General features: G+C 49.3%; 1 protein-coding gene across 8 annotated transcripts in view; it reads right to left on the minus strand.

The window, feature by feature from the left end:
* The window catches only part of LAMB3 (laminin subunit beta 3), a 47,390-nt gene extending 38,882 nt beyond the window's left edge, over positions 1 to 8,508 (minus strand). Inside the window, exons 1-5 of one of the 8 annotated variants that reach the window (XM_043486236.1) lie at positions 8,256 to 8,508; positions 4,931 to 5,120; positions 2,377 to 2,449; positions 1,995 to 2,162; positions 578 to 795 (exon numbers count right to left, since the gene is read on the minus strand). In XM_043486236.1, the coding sequence (XP_043342171.1) occupies positions 578 to 605 (28 nt within the window). In that variant the 5' untranslated portion in view covers positions 606 to 795; positions 1,995 to 2,162; positions 2,377 to 2,449; positions 4,931 to 5,120; positions 8,256 to 8,508. Of the gene's footprint in view, positions 1 to 577; positions 796 to 1,994; positions 2,347 to 2,376; positions 2,450 to 4,930; positions 5,121 to 5,812; positions 6,378 to 8,255 lie in introns of those variants that run through there. The other 7 variants (XM_043486232.1, XM_043486231.1, XM_043486234.1 and 4 more) reach the window with 7 other exon arrangements.
* Positions 8,509 to 23,208: the final 14,700 nt, after the last annotated feature.

A 23,208-nucleotide genomic window follows, 5' to 3' on the forward strand; every position in this document is an offset into this window, starting at 1 on the left:
CCCCTGGAGAAGGGATAGACTACCCACTCCAGTATTCCTGGGCTTCCCTGATGGCTCAGCTGGTAAAGAATCTGCCTGCAATGCAGTAGACCTGGGTTCAAGTCTCTGGGTTGGGACGATCCCCTGGAGAAGGGAAAGGCTATCCACTCCAGTATTCTGGCCTGGAGGATTCCATGGACTGTACAGTTCATGGAGATACAAAGAGTCGGACACGACTGAGCGACTTTCACTTCACAGCTGCAGTTTCCTGAACATCGAGAACTCAAGCCACGATGGCTCTGGGACCAGTTTGAGAGTGAGAAGATGGAAAATAAACACAGCACCAGGGCACTGGGGCTGCCACGAACCACCCTCAGGTAGGAAGAAGAAGACACTTGGGAGCCTTGTATGAGTCTCATCTTCTTCAGAGGCCCCCAGGACAGAGAAACCTCATGGGCATCCCAGTAGGCAAGTGTTCCAAACCCCAGGACCCCGGGTGATGGGTGATGGTCACACTTTGGTAGACTGTCCTCCTACCCGTGGCTCGTCCCCTCTCTGCTGTATGACAGGGCCCAGAAGGACAGGAAGGGATACTCACCAAAATACAGGAGAAGGAGCGGCCTCATCTTCACTTGACGAGGCGATCCCCACCCAGGACCTCACCTGGGGCAGAGCAAAGCAGCCTGGGTGAAGCCACGCAAACCCCTAGGTTGTGCTAGCCCTTTACTGTGTTTGGACTCGAGTTTTCTCAGAAGCCTTTACTCAGGGCCTTGGCCTAGGACACTTCTGAACAGCAGGCGCGTCTGTAGCCAAAACCTGGAAGACACCAGAGACCTGGCCCCCTGTCCCAGCGGGCACGTGACTCCCAGGCTGTCCTGGGAGAATGTCACTACCTCCTCCTGGACTCCAGCCTCCCCACTCTGAAACAAACGGGAGGGGTCAACCCTGCCCTGCCCCCCATGGTCAACAGAACAAGTTGGGGAGCCAGAAAGGACTAGGCCCTTTGCAGGAGAAGTCTGTGGCCTCAATGTCACCCTAGGAAAAAGGACTGGCCTTTCTCAGGCCCTGGCCCACCTACAGGCCCAACAGTGAGTGGCTCAAAGCGGCTGATGGCCTGGAGGGGAGCCCCCTCCTGCTGTTGGTGTGGTCTCCAGTATCACCCACAGCCACCCTGAGGGTGGGACTGTGGGGCCAGCATCTCTGGGCTGAGCAGGTAGTGGAATACAATGGGAAAAAAGAGGGAGGCCTAGAAGTCTTTAGAAAGTGAGTGAGGAATTCATCTGAGTTGAGAGTAACTCAAAACGTCTCCAGTGATGCACTGGGGCTATACAGGCGGGGTGGGGGTTGGGAGGCTACTGAAGGAGGCTGGCGGGGGCGGGGGGTCCTAGAGGCAGGGCACTGCCCTGCTGAGGCAAACCCCACCCTACTCATGGGGAGCCCACCTCTGCCTTGGATCAGAGGCTTACTCTGCTCCAACAACAGCCACACATTCTTTCGGCCCAGGTGGAGGGATGGCAAGGCGGGGCAGGGGACCACCTGACATCTTTAAATCAAATATCCTAAGGCTTCAAACTCTTTCCCTCCAATCCCCTATCAGAGGAGTCAGGGGCCCAGAAAAGAGACAGGTGGCCTGAGCTCACACAGCTAACTGTGGCCCAAGAGGAAGACCCATCATCTGGCTTCCTCCAGGGGCTGGAACCTCGCCCCCTCCCCGCCTGGAACTAGGCACTGTGAGCAGCTCTTAGAAGAGGCCAGCCCGCCCTCTCCTTCCCTCTTTGTGCTCAGCCCCAGCTCTGAACCTGCTCTCTCCTAAGTCACCGAGACGCTTATCAGATGGGAGAAAGCAATCTAAGCAGTGGCAGACTCGACACCCAGCCTTTGGATCCCAATGGGCTTAGCTGAAGCTCCCAGGAAGAGGAAGGAATCTGGCCCTGCAGCCAGGCCCCAGACAGCCAGGTTCACAAGCCTGGTCCCACCCTCGGCCCCCACCCGGCAGGTGAAGGCAGGTAACAGACCTTGCTCCGTGCTGCCGCAGTGCTTTCTCCAGATCGCCTCTCTGAGACGCTCCCCTTGAACGTGGGGGTCTCCTCTCCTGGCTCCCAGTTTTTAAACAACGGCCTCACCTCTGGAGACTCCCCGGCTGGGCGTCGCCGGCTGCAGGGCGGGACTCAGGAATCTGGCCGCTGGCACACCCGTCTGCCGTCAGCGCACCCCCACCCCACCCCCAGACAGGACTGGGCAGGTGGGGCCGGTCCCGAGGCCTCACAGCAAGATCAGCAGTGCCCGCCTGATTGCTGGGGGGTGGGAGGGGGCTACACCAGGGAAATGTGAGTGATCACAGGAGACCAGGATTCCTGGGGGCCGCTGCGGGGGAGGCGGGGCGGGGGGGCCACTCACATTGTGACAGCTGCTGCGCTGGGTCCTTTCCCAAGGCCGTAGAGGTCAGCCTCTCCTGGGGTCCTGGGCCACCCTGGACAGAAGACCATGCAGAGAACATAAGGATCAGGGCTTGCATATCGGGTATTACAGCCCCAGACCTGTCAGCTAGCTGAAAGGGGAGAAGATGTAAACATCGAGGACCCTGGGAAGCACCTCCCAAGGGAAAGCAAAAAAGTGGAAAACCCCTGCTTCTTGGGGAGGGGGCGGGGGGATTAAAAGGCTATGGTTCATCAGGAAGGGGTCAAAGCCCAACCCACCCAAGAAAAGCTTAGGAGAAATCAACAGGCATGAACTCTAAATGCCTCCCCTCCGGCTCCCTCGCAGGCTTGGCAGGGAGCCCAAGGACAGGTAACTACCTGTGAGTCACAGCTCCCAGCTCGGGGAAAGGCTGCTCTCCCAGCCCCTCCTACTGGGCAAGAATGCCCGCCTGGAGGGCCAGAAAACAGATCTGACCACAAGGAGTGGGAAGGGAGGGCTGAGGCACAGCTGGACCAACTTCCCCTGGGCCCCCGCCAGGCCTGAGAACACAGCTGCCTTTGTGGGACCCTGGGCGGCTCCTGGCTCGGGGCTTTGGGCTGAGAGTGGCTGTAATGACAGTCACAGGCCCAGAGAGAGGGGCTGGTCTCAGAGGACACGCCTCCCCTCCACCAGGCGAGGGTATGAGGGCTTTTAGAAAGATCTGGAAGGTCGCCCAGTCCAGATCTTGGCCGGGCACAGCCTACACGGGCATTGTTTGGACACGGTCACCTCGAAGTTTCTACTAAAGGAGACTTTAAACGAGCTAGTCCAGCCTGTCAGTGACTCCTAAGCAGGAACAGGAGGGTTGTGTCCAAGAAACTGGTTTGAGAACGCTTCGGGGCAAAACAGAGGATTTTGTAGATTAAATGGTAAACTGGGCATTTCTAACCCTCAGATTCTCATATAGCCCAAGAGGTTTAGATAGGCAGGAGAGATACTCTAGGTAGCAAAGGGACAATAAGCCGTTCAGTTGCAAAACGAACTTTCCCACACGTTAGCATCTTGACCCATGTAAACATTCCAGGAAAGTCTGGCTTAACAAGCCGGGATCAGTACAAGCTGCTGGCCTTCTTGGGCTCTGCCTCTGCTGGAAGAACACGCACACAGCCCTGCAGCCCCCCGCAGGGAAAGGGCACGGCTCACACCCCCGGGGCTTTAAGCCCACCCGCCTGGTCTCTTTCCACCCCGCCAACTCCCTGAATGCAGGGCTTCCGGGAAGCCTGGCCGCTCATGGAGCTGTGTGTCCTGCAAGAAGAGGATGTGACGAAGAGCTCAGGAATAGTTTACGCAGTAGAAGGAGCAGCTGCTGCCCTCCCAGATCCCCAGACAGGCAGGGCGGACAGGCGGCAGGAGGCTAAGCCCTTTAAACCCCCCTCCTCCTCTCCTCTTACGAGGCCAGGAGCCCAGGTAAATAGGTGTCTCAGACTTCACAGGCCAGGGCAGGTCCCAGCGTGGTTTGGCTTCACAAAGGGGAAAGCCAATTGCTCTGTGTGGGCCCCTGCACCCCATTCCGCATTCCCAGCCCAGGGCAGGACGTTGCCTCGGCAAACCCCAAGGAGGGCCCAGTTAGCCTCACCCCTCAGGGACGTTGAGCACGTCCCAGCGGGGATCTAGCCCCCACCCCCCACTCCCCAGGACCGCAGGGCCCCAGGCACAGGCCTTGAACTTCAGAACTCAGTCTGTTCAGAGACAAGAAGTCTAACACACAGGCAGAAGCAAGGGTAGGAGCTGGCAAGGGCTAAAGGCACGCTGGGCACTGCTCCGACAGCCTCCCCTCCACGTCCCCTTCCTCTCCTGCCACCCACCATCCTGCCCCAGAGCCCCCCACCCTCAGCTCCCCAGAGCCTTGGCTTGTTAGAACCAATGCTCAGGAAAGGGGTTCTCCTTGACTCCCCGTTCCTCCCTTCCTCACGTCTGTCCATCTGGCAATCCTGTTATTCCCCTTCCAAAGGCAGAGGGAGCTAACAAAATTAACCTGGTGGCTCAGACAGTAAAGAATCATCCACCTGCAATGCAGGAGACAAGGGTTCGATCCCTGGGTTGGGGAGATCCCCTGACAAAGGAAATGGCAACCCACTCCAGTGTTCTTGCCTGAAAAATCCCATGGACAGAGGAGCCTGGAGGGCTGCAGTCCACAGGGCCACAGAGTCAGACGTGACTGACAGACTAACACACACGCCCCCAGGTCACAGAAACAACACCAGGGCAGGGCAGGCAAGTCTCCCCCTCTGCCTGCTTGTCCGTTGACCCTCACGACATCTCAGGAGTGGCCTGAGAAGCTGCCATCTGCATTACCCATCTGCCAGGCTCAAGCCGTCCATATAGCCAGGGAGATCAGCCAGGGTCTGATGAGTGAGAGATAAAGGTGTATGAAGCAAAGAAAGGCGGGAAGGAGGGAGAAGAGAAGAGAAGAGGTTGAGAAGGTAAGAGAAGCTGGTGCGGGCCGTGCATGCCGAATCCCAGGTGTAAGAGGAAGGGGCGCGGGGTGACTCACGGCTCGGGCAACACCTGGACCAGTGAGTCATGGCTGAGTCCTCGTCTGTGGGGCTGGGTGGGCTCCAGGAAGGGCCACGTGACTCAGCCACAGCTGCTCGGCCACCCAGACGCTCGGTCACTCCTCACACACCAGAGCAAGGAGGTGGGGCTTCCTGAACTCAGGCTGGGGCCCAGCCTCGGGCGGGGACCTGGAGAAGGCAGAACGGGGCCCTGGGCTGCCATCACGGGTGACTCTCTTCCACAGAGTCCGTCTTCCTCCCACCTCCCCTTCCCAGCCTGAACAACCATCTGTGTCCCCGTGCCGTGTACACCTATCATCCTTTCTCTGAAGATGAGGACAGTGAGGCACATCTTCAAGAACTTGGTCCCAGCTAATAAGTGGTCATTGGAACCCAGACCAGTTTGCTCAGCGCTCATGTTCTTCGCCACTGTTATGCAGCCACTCAGTCATGGCCAACCCTTTGCGACCCCCATGGACTGCAGCACACCGGGCTTCTCTGTCCTTCACCATCTCCTGGAGTTTGCTCAAACTCATGCCCATCGAGTCAGTGATGTCATCCAACCATCTCATCCTCTGTCGCCCCCTTCTCCTTCTCCATCTTTCCCAGCATCAGGGTCTTTTCCAATGAGTGGGCTCTTTGCATCAGGTGGACAAAGCATTGGAGCTTCAACTTCTTCACCACTACTTAGGGCCTAAAATGGCCTGAACTCCCTGCCTCCGCTCTTGGCAATCCTTGACCAGAGTCCACCAGACTCTAAACTTGATGCTTCCCAAAGCTAATCAGGACCCGATGTCTGAAAATTGTGCTTTTGGAGCACTAACATGGACCGGAGACGCCTGGGGAAACAACAATGCTACAGAAACATCCAGAGCACCCACCACTAGGTGCCTTCCTGTTTTCCCACGCAGACAACGTCTTCTGTGTGGGCACGGGTGGAGAAGGCGCTGGGCTCCGCTGCCCCATCTCAGAGCCTCTAGCATATGCGGGCAGGGTCTCCCCCTCATGCCAACAGGAAGCTGCTCTGAGTGAGGACACGAGCGCCCCACAAGGGGTGGGAAACCAGAGAAGGTGAGCAGACAAACAGCACGGATTGCTGACAAGATTAAACAAACAAGATGGAATGTGAGAACTGGATGACACAACTCCCCCGTCACCGCAGGAAGGGGAATCCCCTCCCCTTAGGCCAGGCTCTGGGTCAGGTCAGGTCCTATCTCCCAGGTCCAGATGTCCCCTCCCTCCTGAGGGGTACAGCCCAGTGCAGCCGGCAGTGTGGTGGGATCAAAGGCTGGTTCCTGGCTCCCCCGAGAAGAGGGAGGAATATCTCGGCATCTCTGCCACTTTTGCTGACCTCCCAAATTCCCGAGCTTTTCCCGGGTGGCGCTAGTGGTAAAGAATTCACCTGCCATTGCAGGACACATAGGAGATGTGAGTTCCACCCCTCAGTCAGGAAGATCTCCTGCAGGAGGGCATGGCAACCCACTCCAGTATTCTTGCCTGGAGAACTGCCATGGGCAGAGGAACCTGGGGGGCTACAGTCCATGGGGTCACAAAGAGTCAGACACAACTGACTCTGAGCGACTGAGCACCCACACCTCGGCAGACAGGTGGGCTCAGACCACGCCCCCTCCCCGCCCCCCACCGCCGCTCCCTCTAGGATCCAGTCATTGCCCTCCGTGAACCAGGTTCTCAGGACCTAAGTCCAACCTCTGTGCACTTTGGCCACAAATCTACCATGTGGAGCTGACCACGTGGCTGAGAGGAGAGAGGCCTGTACCTGACGCGGGGAACATGCAGCCCAAGCTGAGGTCAGGACCCACTGGGCATGCCGAGAGGGACCAGAGTCGGGGGCAGGGGGAACCAGCCTCCGGAAATCGGCTCCCTGCCCTAGCGGAGGGACTTTAAAATTCCAAACGGCATCCCTGAAAGGGCCACCTGGGAGACGAACTCAGTTTCCTAGTGTTCAGACTGGCGTTTGAGGGCTGAGTACGGACGGACAAATGAGACTCTTGCGGCTGGAGGGGGAGCAGGCACAGGTGTGTCTGGCTTCTCGTCTGGAATCAGGCCCACCCAAAGGCTTAGAGTCAGCGCTTCCCAGCAGTGCTTGTGGCCACATAGGGTCTCCGTATGGACTTGAACGGTTCCCAGTCCTAACTCCACTTCTGCTTCTCAACAGAAGCACAGACTTGGGAGAACCCCGCTCTGGGCCTCAGTTTCATCCTTTGTAAATAGACATGTTGGATTTTATTGGTTCTCAAATCCAGGCTGCCCTCAGAATTACTTGCAGAACTTACAAAATCATATACCTAGGCCAGGCCCCAGCCACAGATTTAATGGGTAGGCAGAGGGGCAGGGACATTGACAATACTTTTAAAGCTCCCCGGAAGCCCCCATCCAGGCTTCCCCAGTGGCTCAGCAGTAAAGGATCTGTCTGCCAATGCAGAAGCCTCAGGAGACACGGGTTCAATCCCTAGGTCGGGAAGATCCCCTGAAGGAAGGCATGGCAATTCACTCCAGGATTCTTGCCTGGAGAATCCCATGAACAGAGGAGCCTAGCGGGCTACAGTCTATAGGGTTGCAAAGAGTCAGACACGACTGAAGCGACTTGGCATGCTCGAAGCCCCGTCCAGCTTTAGGATGCTCTGCTTTCGGGGCTGGTGGTTTAGGATAGCACTTAAAAGCCTAGAGTTGAAAGTGAGAGAGATGAAGGTGCAAGTCTGGGTTCTGCACTCACCAGCTGTGCGACTCTGCACAGCCAAAGCTACTTGCATCCAATGGGACAAATAATAGTCCACCTCACGATCCTTGGGAAGATCGAAGGGAATGACGCCTACAGGACTCTCAGCAAGGTACCTGGCTGGCTGCGTGCTCTGCCAAAGTCTGTCCCCATGTGTGCGTCACACACACAGGTGTTGGGGTATGAGCAGCAGTCTTCGCAGCTGCTCGTAACAAAAAGCAAGCCCCATTCCATCCCGATGTCTGACAGCTCACTTACCAGACAGTGGGCCGACCTGGGAGGCCTCGGGTCCCTCATTCCACTCTGTTCCTTGGGGCGAAGGAAAATTCTCGAGGAACAATGATCTGGACCCGAAGGGAAGAGAGGCCACTCAGGGGGCCAGATGAGCTAAGTTCCTTGAGAGCAAGGTGACACTTCTGGCCTTCCAAGACAGGCAAAGACAGGGTGTGGCGTGTTTACAAACAGAGGGCAGAAGAGCAAGCTGGAGCATAACCTTGTTTTAGGGCCTCCAAGAGTTAATAAAACCAGAGTCCAGCACCGATAAAGAGAGGAGTCAAAGCTGGTCGGGACCACGGTTTGCTACTTACCTCGGGGCAGCTGCCCAGCAAGTCTGAGGGCGACAGAGAAAGGGCGCTTCTTCTCCCTGGAGCCTCCGCTTGCTGCTGTTGTTGCTGAGTCGCTAAGTCATGTCCGACTCTTTTGGGACCTCAGGGACTGTAGCCCGCCAGGCTCTTCTGTCTATGGGACTTCCCAGGCAAGAATACTGGAGTGGGTTGCCACTTCCTTCTCCAGAGGATCTGCTAGACCCAGGGATCGAACCCGTGGCCCCTGTGACTCCTGCCTGACCGGCAGTTTCTTTACCGTTGAGCCGCCTGCGAAGTCCGTATGTACAATTGGATGTTACTCAGCTACAAAAAGGGATGAAATATTGCCACTTGCAGCAGCATGAATGCACTTGGAGATTATCATACCAAGTGAAGTCACTCAGACAGACAAAGAGAAATAGCATACGATAACGCTCATACGTGGAATCTAAAAAACAGTACAAAGGAACTTGTTTACAAGATAGAAACAGATCCAGACATAGAAAGCAAACTTATGGTTACCCCAGGGGAAGGAGGGGGAAAGGATAATTTGAGAATATGGGATTAACAGACGCACACTCCTATATATAAAATAGAAAAACAACAAGCATTTACTGTACAGTGCAGGGAACTAGATTTAGTATCTTGTGATAAACTATAGTGGAAAAGAGTCAAAAAAAGAAAACATATATATGTAATTATATTTATAACCAGATCACCTTCCTATACACTAGAAACTAACACAATGTTGTAACTCAATGATAATTCAATTTTTATACAAGAAAAAGGTAAAAATAATACTCAGAGGACAGGGAGAGAATACCCAAAATGTTAACATTTCTCATCTCTTTATATTTCTCTGAGGCTCTCATTTTCCAAAATGAGGCTATTTTACTAGAACAATCAGTAAAAAATAAAGTAAAACGTTTCAGGTGGAGGAGAGAGATTTTGCCCACCTGCAAGTGATTCATCTTTCCTCTCTTTGCTCCCTCATTTGCCCTGAACCTTGTCCACTAAACTCACAGACTGCCCCGGGGATCTACAAGTTTTCTACATCATTGTATATTTCATAACATGTGGTTTCCCCCTCTTAGGAAGTGTTGCTTCTTGAGGTTGTTAGATTTATTTCAAGAAAGCACTTAACACAGTTCCTTAGTATTTGTGTGAGAAAGGAAGGCATCACTCTAGACATCACATCTACAATAGTTCATTTAAGCATCACAAGCAGACCTTTAGGGTAGCTCTTTGAAGGATTTATTATTATTCCCTTTTTTATAGCCTTAGCATTATCTGGTAGTTTGTTCAAGGTTTCCAAGTGCTCTTGACTGAATATGTATCCCCAGAAATTCATACATTGAAACCCTAATTCCAATGTGATGGTATTAGGAGGCAGGGTGTTGGGAGATAATTAGGTTTACATCAGGTCATGAAGGTAGAATCCTCATAGCAGGATTAGTGCCCTTCTAAGAAGAGGAAGAGACACTAGGATCTGCCTCCACCATGTGAGAACATAGCCAGAAGGCCGTCATCTGCAAGCCAGGAAGCCAGTTCTCACCAGGAACCCAGGTTCCTGCCACCTGGAATCTGCTGGCACCTTGATCTCGGACTTCTAGCCTCCAGAGCTGTGAAAATGAATATTATGTTGCTTAAGCCACCTATCCGTGGTATTTTGTTAGAACAGCCTGAAGTGATGAAGACACAGAACTAGTGTTTTAGCCAACATGGGCTTCCCTGGTGGCCCAGACAGTGAAGAATCTGCCTGTAATACAGAAGACCTGGGTCAGGAAGATCCCCTGGAGAAGGGAATGGCTACCCACTCCAGTGTTCTTGCCTGGAGAATCCCATGGACACAGGAGCCTGGCAGGCTATAGTCTATTAGGTCACTGAAGTAATAAACTAACTGCAAAATCTCAGCAGCTTAACACAACCAACAAGTATTTATTTGTTGCTTGCACAGAGTACGGTGAGAGGAGAGGGCCTCTGCTTCACACAGTCTCCCAGGGACAGCTGCCATCTCGAATCTGCAGCAGCCAGGACACATGGTCTTAACGGCCTCGGCAAGGTTATACGGCACGGAGGAACTCCCTCCAGTTACCCCAGGCTTCACAGTCATGCAGCTGAGGCCTGCTGGGCAGAACTACTCACAAGGCTCCTAAGAGATCTTCCTGCATGTCCAGAGGAGGGAAATGAAATAGGACTCAGTGACCACTAGCACTGTCCACCACAACCAGTATATAATGAAACCAGAATCCAACAGCAGATCCTTAAGCTCCCAAAATCCCTGCTCTTCCCACTACAATGTTTGGCCTCCCCAAACTGACAGAGTTTGCTTTTCATTAAAAAAAAGAGTTTTCGTGACAGAATAATTTATAGACTATGACTCCTCAAGGAAACTGATAGGGAAAATGGCCATAGTGAATGTTTTAGATTTGCAAAACCAGTCATGTATGGATGTGAGAGCTGGACCATAAAGAAGGCTGAGTGCTAAAGAATCGATGCTTTTGAACTGTGGCGTTGGAGAAGACTCTTGAGAGTACCTTGGACAGTGAGGAGATCCAACCAGTCCATCCTAAAGGAAATCAGTCCTGAATACTCATTGGAAGGACTGATGCTGAAGCTGAAACTCCAGTACTTTGGCCACCTGATGCGAAGAGCCGACTCATTGGAAAAGACCCTGATGCTGGGAAAGATTGAGGGCAGGAGGAGAAGCGGACAACAGAGAATGAGATGGTTGGATGGCATCACCGAATCAATGGACATGAGTGTGAGCAAACTCCAAGAAATAGTGAAGGACAGGGAAGCCTGGCCTGCTGCAGTCCATGGGGCCGCAAAGAGTCGGACACGACTGAGCAACTGAATAGCGACAGAGCATCACAAGATTGCCTTTGGGAAAACCTTAAGCACCAACAGTGACACCTCTACAAGTTGTACCCAGAGGGTAAATGTCTATGAGACATTAACATCACTCCAGGCTCTAAGGGAAAAACCACAGGGGCTGAGGGCAAATCTTCACGGAGGAGATTCTGGTATGCTGTTAACCAACCATCCTAGTCCATCAGGACACTCCTCGCTTTAGCCCTGAGTTCCACTTTCCAGGACACCCTTCAGTTCCAGAAAAATGCTCGGTCACCTGGTTGTACATTGATACTTTTTCTCCCTGACAGCTCCTGCAGGCGTCATCTCAAGTGGCTCAGTAATCTCTGCATGAAAATGCACAGTGATCTGAGAAAGTAAAGTTGGCCCTGCGTCCAAGAAAAACTCGGGTGGAAATAGCACGTGAGAATAAAACTCTCTCACAGGCAAGGGCTCGGGAAGCTTCTGTTTGGATATTGGCTCACTTCAGCAAAGCAGTCCTCCTCGAGGACTTGGGGAAAGAAAAAACTATGACTCTGCTCCTACTTCTGTGTCCTGACGTGCAGGAGGCTTTTCCCAGCCAAATCCATCAAGGACTCATAGTGAGTTTATAGATACATCAACGCCTCGATGTTTTTCAAGTCAAATATCATTAAAACCATTCAAGTTCGGTGTCATCTTGAAGTTGTGCTATTCCTGACATGCATGTACACACAGACGCATACACAGGTGCACACACACAGGTGCACACACAGGCCCTTGCACTGTTTCCTCCTGCATTCTGTTCTGTGAGTTTTGGCTTAGCGCTCCATTTGCGGTTGGATTTGGTAAGCACTTTGACCTGTATACTCTCCACCATCTCCAGGTTAAAGTCCAGAGTCCACAGTCAGGTTCTCAGAGTCCTGCTGAAAAACAGCTGCCTTTGTGGCCCTAATTCACACAGCCCCGCTCTACACAGGTGCTCTGATCCATCCATTTCATTCCCTTGACCACTCTTAGGCTTGATTCATCTGGCTCTGACTGTCTGTATTGCCCTTCCCACCTCTCATGTACTTGGCCAAATCCTAAATCCAAGACTCAGATTAGATTCTGGATAGGTGATGGCTTCTCTGCTATTTTCTGTAAATTCTTCCCAGACTCCAGCAGCAGACCTTACAGATACAATTCAATTAACAACCAATTCTAATCTGTCTTGTAAATCCCTTCTTTCTCATATTTACATACTTAGGGCTATTCAACATTTAGTTACTTTGTGATTTGCTCCCAAATCTGGGTTGCATACTCCTTAAGGAGAAGGGCAACCCTTGGCCACTCTTTTTATCTGCTGATCTTTTTATCTGCTGAGTTATGCGCACCCACTGTCTGCACATAGTTAAAGGCTCAACAAACGTATATTGCTGTATTAGTGGGCCTTCCCAGCTGGCACTAGTGGTAAAGAGCTCACCTGCTAATGCAGGAAACGTAAGAGACTCAGGTTTGATCCCTGGGTTGGGAAGATCCCCTGGAGGAGGGCATGGCAACCCATCCCAGTATTCTTGCCTGGAGAATCTCATGGGCAGAGGAGCCTGGTGGGCTACAGTCCATAGGCTCGCAAAGAGTCGGACACGACTGAGGCAACTCAGCACCATGTACTCGTATGAATCCTTGATGCAAGGAAAAATCTACCAAAGCATGTTTGAAGAATATGATGTCATGAATATCACCCTATAACTCCCTCTCAAGACAACATAGATAGAAAATCATCCAGAAAAAGAAAAACCTTTTTTATCCCCTTAAGAATTAGGACCTGAGAAAATTCACGAGGCATTGATCCACTGATCAGCAGACTTCCACGGCTGTGCTTCCTGCCCTATCCACCATGGCTGGTACCTGGGGACAGAACAGCCAGGAGTCAAATTGGAAGTAGATTCGGTGTTTGGAATTGAAATATTTCTGGGGTTGAGCCATGGATCCAGGTCCTCAAGACATCCAAGCTTTAAGAAGCCTGAGAGGTAATGAATTGGGTAAATATGGGCCCAGGGGAGGGGAGGGCACAAAGAGAGAGAAGGTCTTGGGAAGTAAGAACTCCTAAACATGGTTCAAGGGTTCTTGGTCACTTCCAGAGTCAAGGGACACATGTAGCAGAAGGTCCGTCAGTCCCTCCCTGTCCTTCCACTAGGAGCTTCAGGCCTGTCTCAACCCTTGGCCGATGAGCATCAAGCCCAGCCCATTAAGAACCCCACCCCAGGGGCTTCCCCGGTGGATCAGTGGTTAAGACTTCACCAGTGCAGATGTGTGCAGGTTCGATCCCTGTTTGGGGAGCTGAGATCCCATATGCCTCAAAGCCAAAAAAAAAAAAAAAAAAAAATCCTAAAATATAAAACAGAAACAATATTGTAACAAATTCAATGAAGAATTTTAAAATGGTCCACATTTTTAAAAACTCTTTTTTGAAAACACTGGTCACTTTTTAAAAAGGGAACTCCATCCCACAGCTAACTGAGTCTAAGTCCGTTCACTCACTGGGGACCAGCAGTGTCAGGGCTGGCTCGAGCATTGAGGGCGACTTCTCTCATTTACCTCCCTCTGTGTATATCCTGCCTGCTGCTCTTCTGGCCTTTCTGCCTGGGTCTCTAACAGGACCCGGTCCCCCCCGCCAGTTATCCCCAGGGCCTGAGCTTGGGTCTGAATCCTCCCGGCACAGCAGCCTGCTCACTGACACCCCTCCGCCCACAGCTTCTGCCTGGTCCTCGTCCTCAGACTCTGGGCCTTTCTTCCAGTTTCTCCTCGCGTCTCAGCCAGCCCTTCTGACTTCTGACCAAGAAACACAAAGACATCTTGAACCATTCATTCACAAAATATTCACCCACCCAATGCCAGGCATCCAGGGACCCAGTAGTAAACAAGTCAGACGCATCCCTGTCCAGAGGGTGACTACTGTCTCACGGGACACAGACATTAAGCACATCATTGCCAAATAACTCATTAATCATGCAACCAGAGGGATCTCGTCTTCTTTCGCCATCCAAGTCACTCTTTCCTCTACTATGCAAACAACCCTAATTCTGAGGATTCTAGGGAGATGCTAACAGATAACGCAAATTCTTTCTAGTCGCCGCTAGTTCTCAAGCACTCTTAGCTTCCTTTTTACCATTTCCTCATGCCGTCCCTGATCTCTCCAGCCTGTTTTGGCCCCAAACAAGAAGGTATGGTCCTTTCTCCATTCTCCTAAAGACAAAAGACACAGCTGCTGAGTTTGAGAGATTTTACTGAAAATTTGAAGATGACACAGGGAAATTATAACCTAAAAAGAAACATTCAGCTTTCACTGTCTCCAGAATCCATCCAACACTATGGCCGGTTCCGGCTGCCACCTCTCTCCTTAGCTCAATGCCTTCCCCGGGTTGCTGGTGCCACCATCTTCCCTCCTTTTAACCAGTCGGGAGTGTCCTCTCTTTGTGAACTCACGTCTCCCATCTCACCCCCTGAGGACAGCCATTTACACGGTAACAACCCAAGACGGCCCATTGACCTTGCAATGAAACTACTCACTATGACTTGCCATATATCAGCCTGCATTCATTCATTCTTTCATTTCAGAAATAATTACTGGGGCTTCTCTGGTGGCTCAGTGGTAAAGGATCCACCTGCCAATGCAGGAGATACAAGTTCTACCCCTGGCTGGGGAAGATCCCACGCGCCTCAGAGCAACTAAGTCCGTGTGCCACAAATACCGAGCACGTGGCCGCAGCTACTGAAGCCCGCACGCCTTAGAGCCCGTGCTCTGCAACAAGAGAAGCCACCACAATGAGAAGTCTGTGCATCACACCCAGAGAAACGCCAAAAATAAATAAATAAGTACAGTTGTTTTAAAAAACAAATAATTACTGAACATGAATTTTATACTGGACATCGCGCTAGGCTACAACAACAAAAAAAAGGGAACGGCCAACAAGACAGACTAGAAAGACCCTTCCCTCCTGGAGGAGACAAACAATAAACAAGTAAGCTAGAAACTTCAACAATTGAAGCTTTTAGTGCTTTTTATTACAAATTTTTAAAAACCAGAGTGATATGATAGATGGGAGTCTCGGAATGTTGGAAGTATCACTTGGGAAAGGATAGGTAAGAGAATTCTCTCCGAGGAGGTGACCCTTGGGATAAGCCTGAGAGATACAGGGTTGGACTTTGCAAGGCAGGACTCAATGCCCGCCTCAATGCCCGAGCCAGCCTTGGGACACTGCTGGTCCCCAGTGAATGAATGGACTTAGACAAACAGATCCACCTAGACTCAGTTCGCTGTGGGATGGAGTTCCTTTTTTTTTTTAAACACGTATCTAAGATGCCAGCAAGGCAGAGGCAACAACACTGATTTTGAAAAAATTTAAATCTAATATATTTTAAGAGATACAACAATAGGGCCCTTGGGCAGAATTAGAGTTCTGTCTTCCTTACATATATTTTAAAGTTTAATACTGTTTTTATTTTTATTTACATGGGCATATTAGAGCCCTCAATATTTTCAGGGATTAGAACCTCTGAAGTCTCACTCAGCCCTAGGGGATAACAGAAAAGGGTGTCCCAGGCAAAGAAAGAGAAGTCCAGAGTTCCTGTGGCTGGAAAGAGTGTGGCCTCTTCTGGAGGTAGGAAGCAGGGACAAGAACTGTATGACTGAGATGGGAGCTAAACCTGGTGGGAGATGTGGACAAGAGTATGTCTCAGACAGGGCGTGGTTTCTAAACGCTGGTTATATCGGAGAATTCCCTAATTTTTTTTTTTTTAATTTCTGATGCCGAGGCCTGACCCCAGGCCTAGGAGGGTGGGGGCTTCCCTGGTGGTTCAGATGGTAAAGAATATGCCTGTAATACAGGAGATCCAAGTTCGATCCTTGGGTCGGGAAGATCTCCTGGAGAAGGGAACAGCAACCCGCTCCAGTATTCTTGTCTGGAGAGTTCCATGGACAGAGGAACTGGTGGGCTACAGTCCATGGGCTCACAAAGAGTCGGACACAACTGAGAGGCTAACACACACGGTGGGGAAGGGGGGGGTTATGAAAATTTTTTTTTTAAAGTTCCTCAGGTGATTCCAACTTGCAGCCAGGATTAGGACCACTGACATGAGGCCTTGTAATCAATTAGAGAAAAAGAAAAGTGAAGGTGAAAAATACAGACCCTCGAGTCAGACAATCTGGTTTTGAATCCCATTTCTGCCACTGCCTAGCTGTGTGATCCAAAGCAAACTATGTACGCTTTCTGTTCCTCAGTTTACCCATCTGAAAAGTGGGGACAATAGTTCACCCACTTTTTAGAGTTGTTTGTAGGATCAAAGAGATAATACATACAACAGTCTTAGAAAGCATGTATTAAGGATGCAGTGACTTCTAGCTTTGACTACTCTTTGTGAGCAATAACGGCAGCTTAGCTCAGGTGGGAGGTGCTAGAGGTGAAAAGACAGAGTCAGATTACATATTTGGAAACAAACAAGACTTGCTGAAAACTGGCTGAAAGCGATGAAGCAAAGAAGGGAATAAAAGCTGGTTTTCATGTTTGGGACTTTAAAAATTGGGAAGGAAGTGGTTAAAATTTTACCAAGATTGGGAACACTAGGAGAAGAATACATTTTGAAAAAGAAAATCAGGAAGTTCCATTTTTATGTGTTTATTAGGTTAAGCCACTATATTAGATACCCAAGAAGAGGTACCAAGACAGCTTAATATGTCATCTTGGAGCTCAGATTTCAGAGTCATTAGCATATAGTGCTCCATCCAACATGGTAGACATTAGCCACACTTGCAAGGCTATTTAATTTAAACTTAGGTTAATTAAAATTGAATAAAATTAAACATTCCGTTCATCAGACACTTTAGGCACATTTCAAGTGTTCAACAGCCACATGAAGCTAGTGGCTACCATGTTGGACAGCACGGATTTAGAACACTTCCATCACTACAGAAATTCCTATAGGAAAGCACTGAGCCACAATCCATGGAATTACAGGAATTCATCTATGAAGTGGTTCATAATTCTGGCTACACATTGGAATCACCCCAGGAATTAGGAATCAGTTCATCTGGGGGAACTTCCAGGCAATGGCAATTTCTAAAAGCTGACAGGATGATTCTAAAGTAGAGTCAGAGCTGAAAACCCCGGACCTACGGAGATAATACAAGTGGAGAAGCAGGTTATGATAGAACCCTACGGTACCCCAATATCAAGGGCAGTGATTCTCAATCTTCGCTGAACACTGGAATCAGCTTTAAATATTATGAATGCCTGGGACCTGCTTGGAGAGATTTCTCATTTAATTGGTCTAGAATGCAGCCTGGTCTTCAGAAATTTTAGAAGCTACCCAGTTACTCTAATGGGTTTTCAAGACTGAGAACCACTGTCTGATAGAGGAGAAAGATGTAACGGAGAAGCACTAGGAAGAAGCAACTAATACAGTATGATGAAAAACAAGAGTGCAGTGACCCTGAAGCAGAGAGAAAATGTTTCTAAAAGGAAGAAATGGTTCTATCTATTGAATGCCAAAATTCAGTGCATTTAGCAAGCTCCCCATTAGATCCTGTTGGGATGGTGCTAATGGGAGCCGTTTGGAAGTGGGTCAAAGAATGAGTGGTTGATGAAGAAATACAGTGATTGTAGACAACTGTTAGTAAACAGTTCCAGTTATGAAGAGGGGTGAAGAATGCTGGTAGCAGCTGGACAGTGATCTGGGGCCATGGACTAGGTTTTTTAAGACACAGATATTAGAGTATGTTTGTATGTTGATGGGATGCCATGATAAAGAAGGAAGAGATGACTATTCAGGAAAGAGGAAGGCTCTGGCAGGAAGTTGACTTCCTATCCAGAATCCCTAGCCTCCTTCCTACTTGCTTAAAGATCCCCAGGGCTTTCCAAGTCCCCAGGGCTGTTGTCCTTTCCCTAGTTCAAAGATTAACCTTAGCCAGTGGTTCTCAAACTTTAGCATGTGTCAGAATGACCTACAGGGCTTTTAAAAACACAAATAGCTAGTCCTGCATCCAGAATTTCTGATTCAGTAGGTTTGGAGTAGGGCTCAAAAAAAAAAAATCTACTTTTCTCATGAGTTCTCAGGTAATGTTGCTGCTCTTGTCCCAGGAAGAATCCTTGAGAACCAGTAGTCTAAGGTCCCGATGGTAATCCTTTCCTTCATAAGTAGTTTTTGTTTCCCTGATAGCTCACTCGGTAAAGAACCCACCTGAAATGCAGGAGACTCTGGTTCGATTCCTGGGGTTGGGAAGATCCACTGGAGAAGGGATAAGGCCACCCACTGCAGTATTCTTGGGCTTCCCTTGTGTGGCTCAGCTGGTAAAGAATCTGCCTTCAATGCAGGAGATGGCCATTTAATGCAGTTTTAGGGATGGGCATTTAATGCAGTTCTGGCCAATGAGAGTAAGTCTCTAGGAGATTGTAGGAAAGGTTTCTTTGGTGATAAAACAAACAGCCTCTGTCCTTTCACCAGGTGTTGTCATATTGAATACAATGCCTAGAACAGTGGAAGCTATCTTAAAAATATCTTGTGAGCCAGACTGTGGCAATCTCCATGCTGAAGTTGGAACACTGGAAAGAACCCTGTTTTGTTTTGTTTTTTTCATAATGTTACACTACCGAGGGCTTCCCAGGTGGCACTAGTGGTTAAGATCCTGACTGCCAATGCAGGAGAGATGAGAGATGCAGGTTCGATCCCTGGGTCGGGAAGATCCCCTGGAGGAGGGCATGGCAAGCCACTCAGTACTAGAGCCTGGAGAATCCCTAAGGACAGAAGAGCCTGGTGAGCTACCTTCTATAGAGGCACAAACAGTCAGACACAACTGTAGCAACTTAGCATGCACACAGGCACACTTTGGAATTAAACCTGGAAACCCTGTCTTGTGAAACACAGTATTTTTCTTTCTGTTAAACCGTTTTGAATTAGATTCTCATTTGCAGCCCAAAGCAACCTAAGTTACTGGTAGATTTCCAAGACCTTAAATAGATAAGCCGGGATGAAATGAAGGGACAGCTCTATATAGAAAGAACTGAGGATGCTTCCTCCCTGGTAATGTGACAGAAGGTAGAGTGCATATTGATGCAGATAGATTTGATGGTTGAAAAATCAAGTAGCTCCTGTCTGATTCCTCCTATGTACTCCTTCCAGGGTGTGAGGCATCAGGAAAGAAAAGGATATAGCCTGTTTGAGAAGAGGGGAGAAAGTCTGGGAAAGCCTTTTTAGAGAATAATAAAAATGACGGGGAAAACATTAAGTTACAGCTAACTGCTCATTTTCAATTTGTGATCTTAAATTTATAGAAAATAAACACCCTAATTGGACAAATGTCTCCAATTTATTGGTGCAAATAGATACAGAGCAGATAGCTGATTCCAACCATGGTTAAATCTTCCTGGGTAAACATAAAAGAAACAGAGAAAGGCAAGGAAGTACAAGGTGTCTTCAGGAAAGTGCTTATGATGATGGGCCATACAATCAAAGCCAGATTCTCCTTATCCCGGGGAATCTTCCACAACGCTCATCAAGTTTTCATTGGGTTTTCTCCCACCATCCCAGCGGGAGCTCCTGGCATGCTACTTGCATTAGTTCCCTATTGTTGCATAGCAAATTCACAAACTTAGTAGCTTAAAATAATATTCAGTTATAAGCTCCCACTTACGTAACTCAGAAGTCTGAGCAGAGCAGCTCAGAGACTCCCAAGGCTAATATTCAGGTGGCTACATCTGGAGCTCAGGGTCTTCTTTCAAGTTGATGTACCTGCAGGATAATTCGGTTCCTTATGGTTGTAGGACACACATCCTATTTTCCCTCTGGCTGTTAGCTGGGAGCCACTCATACGCACGTTCCTTGCCACATTGCCTCCTTCGTCTTCAAAGTTAACAAAGGAGATTTTCTCTCACTTTGAATTCCTTTCACACTTTGAATTTCTTCTTCAGGAAGAGCCCAATTCCTTTGAAGGGCTCACCTGCTAGGTTAGGCCTATCTGGATAATCTCCCTTTCTTAAAAGTAGCTGTGTTAGACTTAGAAAACAAACACAATTGTTGGGGAGAGTTAGGGACTTTGGGAAGGTCATGTACACACTGCTATATTTAAAATGGATAACCAACAATGACCTATTGTATAGCACACGGACCTCTGCTCAATGTTAAGTGCCAGAACTGTTTTGCTGCCTAAAATTCATCAATGGTTCCCATTGCCTATAGGATAACCAATTCAATCTAAGACAAACTGATCAGTTCAATTCAGTTCATTCGCTCAGTCGTGTCTGACTCTTTACAACCCCATGGGCTGCAGCATGCCAGACTTCCCTGTCCATCATCAACTCCCAGAATTTACTCAAACTCATGTCCATTGAGTTGGTGACACCATCCAACCATCTTATCCTCTGCCATCCCCTTCTCCTCCTGCCTTCAATTTGTCCCAGCATCAGGGTCTTTTCCAATGAGTAAGTTCTTCCCATCAGGTGGCCAAAGTATTGGAGTTTTAGCTTCAGCATCAGTCCTTCCAATGAATATTCAGGACTGATCTCCTTTAGGATGGACTGGTTGGATCTCCTTGCAGTCCAAGGGACTCTCAAGAGTCTCCTCCAACACCACAGTTCAAAAGCATCCATTCTATGGCACTCAGCTTTCTTTAGTCCAACTCTCACATGCATATATGACCACTGGAAAACTGATAGCTATGACTAAACACCTCGAGGAACGATGCATTGTACTAGTCTGAGAACACTGTGCTGAGCAAGACAGAGACAGTTCCTACCCTCATAGAGCTTACATCCCTGTAACGGAGACAGACAATAATTACGAAAGGGAAAATGAGGTGACTGTGTGGGCACGTGTGGCAAAGGGAACTAGCCTCATCTGTGCAGTAGGGAATGCCTCCTTGAGGAAGTGGGAGGATAGGGACACTTGAAGGATGAGTAAGAGTTCGCAAGGTCAGGGGAGAAGCATGAAGAAAATGTTCCAAGGGACGAGAACAACGTGAGGAAGGCTCTGAAGTTGTGAAAGAACACAACAGCATGGCTGGCATCTGTGAAGACTGAGAGTGTGAAGGTTGCGGGAAATTATATACATAATGAAACTGGGAAAACAGAGGACAAGATCATGGGTGAACTTACAAGAATCTGGGACATTATCCAAAGGGCAATGTGGGGTCCACTGAGGGTTTTAAGGAGGAGGGTGACATGGTTTGATTTTTTTTTTAAGATTACACTGGATTATATTGGATTGGATTGGATTGGATTGGATTGAATGGATCAAGACCCAAAGCAGACAGATTAGCTGGGAGACACAGTATTGTCCAGCTAGGATGATGGAGGCTTTGACGAGGAGGGTGGCAAAGAGGATACAAAGCAAATAAAATCAAGAGATATTTAAGAGGTAGAATGACAAGTCTTGCTGACTGTTTGCATATGAGAGGTGACAGAGAGAGGGGAGCAAAGGATGGTTCCCAGGCTTAGGACCTGAGCAGCTAGGTCAACAGTAAGGCCTGGATTAAGAAAGCTAGTAATGCAAGTTTATGGAGTAAAAATATTGAATTTAGCTTTAGACATGGTAAGCTTGATATCTGCAAGATGTCCAAGTGGAAATGTAGAATAGGAAGGTAGACACATGGGTCTAGAGCTCAGATTTATATGTCATCTACAAAGAGGCAGTAACAGAGGGCTTGGGAGCACCCTAAATTACCTAAAGAGAGCAGGCAGGATAAGAAAACTGGCTCCAGGGCTGGGTCCTGAGAAATGCTGACATTGAGAGGTTAGATGAAAAGCAAAAGTGAGGAAAAGAACTAAAGAGTGTCCATAATAGGATGGTAGGAAAACTAAGAGAATCTGATATCATGGAAGCCAAGGAGAATGTGCCTCTAGAAGAAGGGAGCGTGCAGCCGTTCCCAGCGTGGCAGAAGCCGGTGATCGTTTACATAACTGTTCGTTGTCGCCCTCCTGCTTCCTACCAATACTTCCTCCTCCTTTCCTGCCATTTCTCCAAAGGTGCCAGAGCCTTTATGCTCTAACACCCACCTCGCTGACCTTCTCTTGGACCATGCCGTGTCTTCTCACACATCCTCCCTTTTTCCTGTGCAGGCCTCTCTCATTCCTGAATCCCCAACCCTCAACCCCACCTTTCCCCCCCAGAATCACCTGGGGAACACTATATATCCTTTAACACGGCAATCCCCAAACTTTTTGATGTCAGTTTGCTGGGAGACCATTTTTCCACGTATGGGGGCAGGGCTGGCAGGGCATGGGGTAGGCGGTAATGCAAGTGATGGAGAGCAAAGAGAAGCGGCAGATGAAGCTTGGCTCACTCACCTGCTGCTCACCTCCTGTTGTGCGGCCAGGTTCCCAACAGGCCATGGACCCTGCTGGACCCTGCTTTAATACCCTAAGTGGCTCAGACATCACCCACTCTCAGGCCTTCTTTGACCATCTCCTCCCCAAATTGGACCAATACATTTCTCATTCTATTTGTTTCCCTGGTATACAGTTCTGATTGTGCTCATCCTAGTAGACCATCATAACTTATTTATTGTCTGGGGTCCTCTACTTGACTATAAGCTACTTGAGGACAAGGAGGATTTTGTGCTCTGCTTTTTTTTCTAGCTATACTTGACATAGTATCAGACACATGGCTGATACTTCAGCAAAGTATCAGCAAAGGTCCTTCAGCAAAGGTCCTGGACCTTACTGCTGCCACTACCGCCTAGGAAATGCGAATGTCCTGGGCTAGTTTGATAAAGGACCACGAGAATTGTTGACATGGAGCAGGAGGCAAAGCCAACTGAAGAGTCAACAATGACTGAATCAACTGCTTCATTGGTGCCAGAACACCAAGCCCATCTCAGTGCTCTAGTGCTAGCATCTCCCTCCTTTCACAGATGAGTAAATGAAGACTAGAGAAGTTAAGTCACTCGGCCAAGGTCAGACCCTGGCAAGAGGAGCCAGGACTTGAAGGAACCCAAGTCTGTTTGACTCCAGAACCCCACACTAAGTCCAGCTCATACTTGAGCTTGAAGGAAGTTCCTTGCACAGATTTAAACTTGTAAAGTATAGGGGTTATGTGGGGAGAGGGAGGGTCCAGAGGGAAGGGATATATGTATACATACAGCTGATTCACT

The sequence above is a fragment of the Cervus canadensis genome, chromosome 13, assembly GCF_019320065.1.
Source record: "Cervus canadensis isolate Bull #8, Minnesota chromosome 13, ASM1932006v1, whole genome shotgun sequence".
Lineage (NCBI taxonomy): Eukaryota > Metazoa > Chordata > Mammalia > Artiodactyla > Cervidae > Cervus > Cervus canadensis.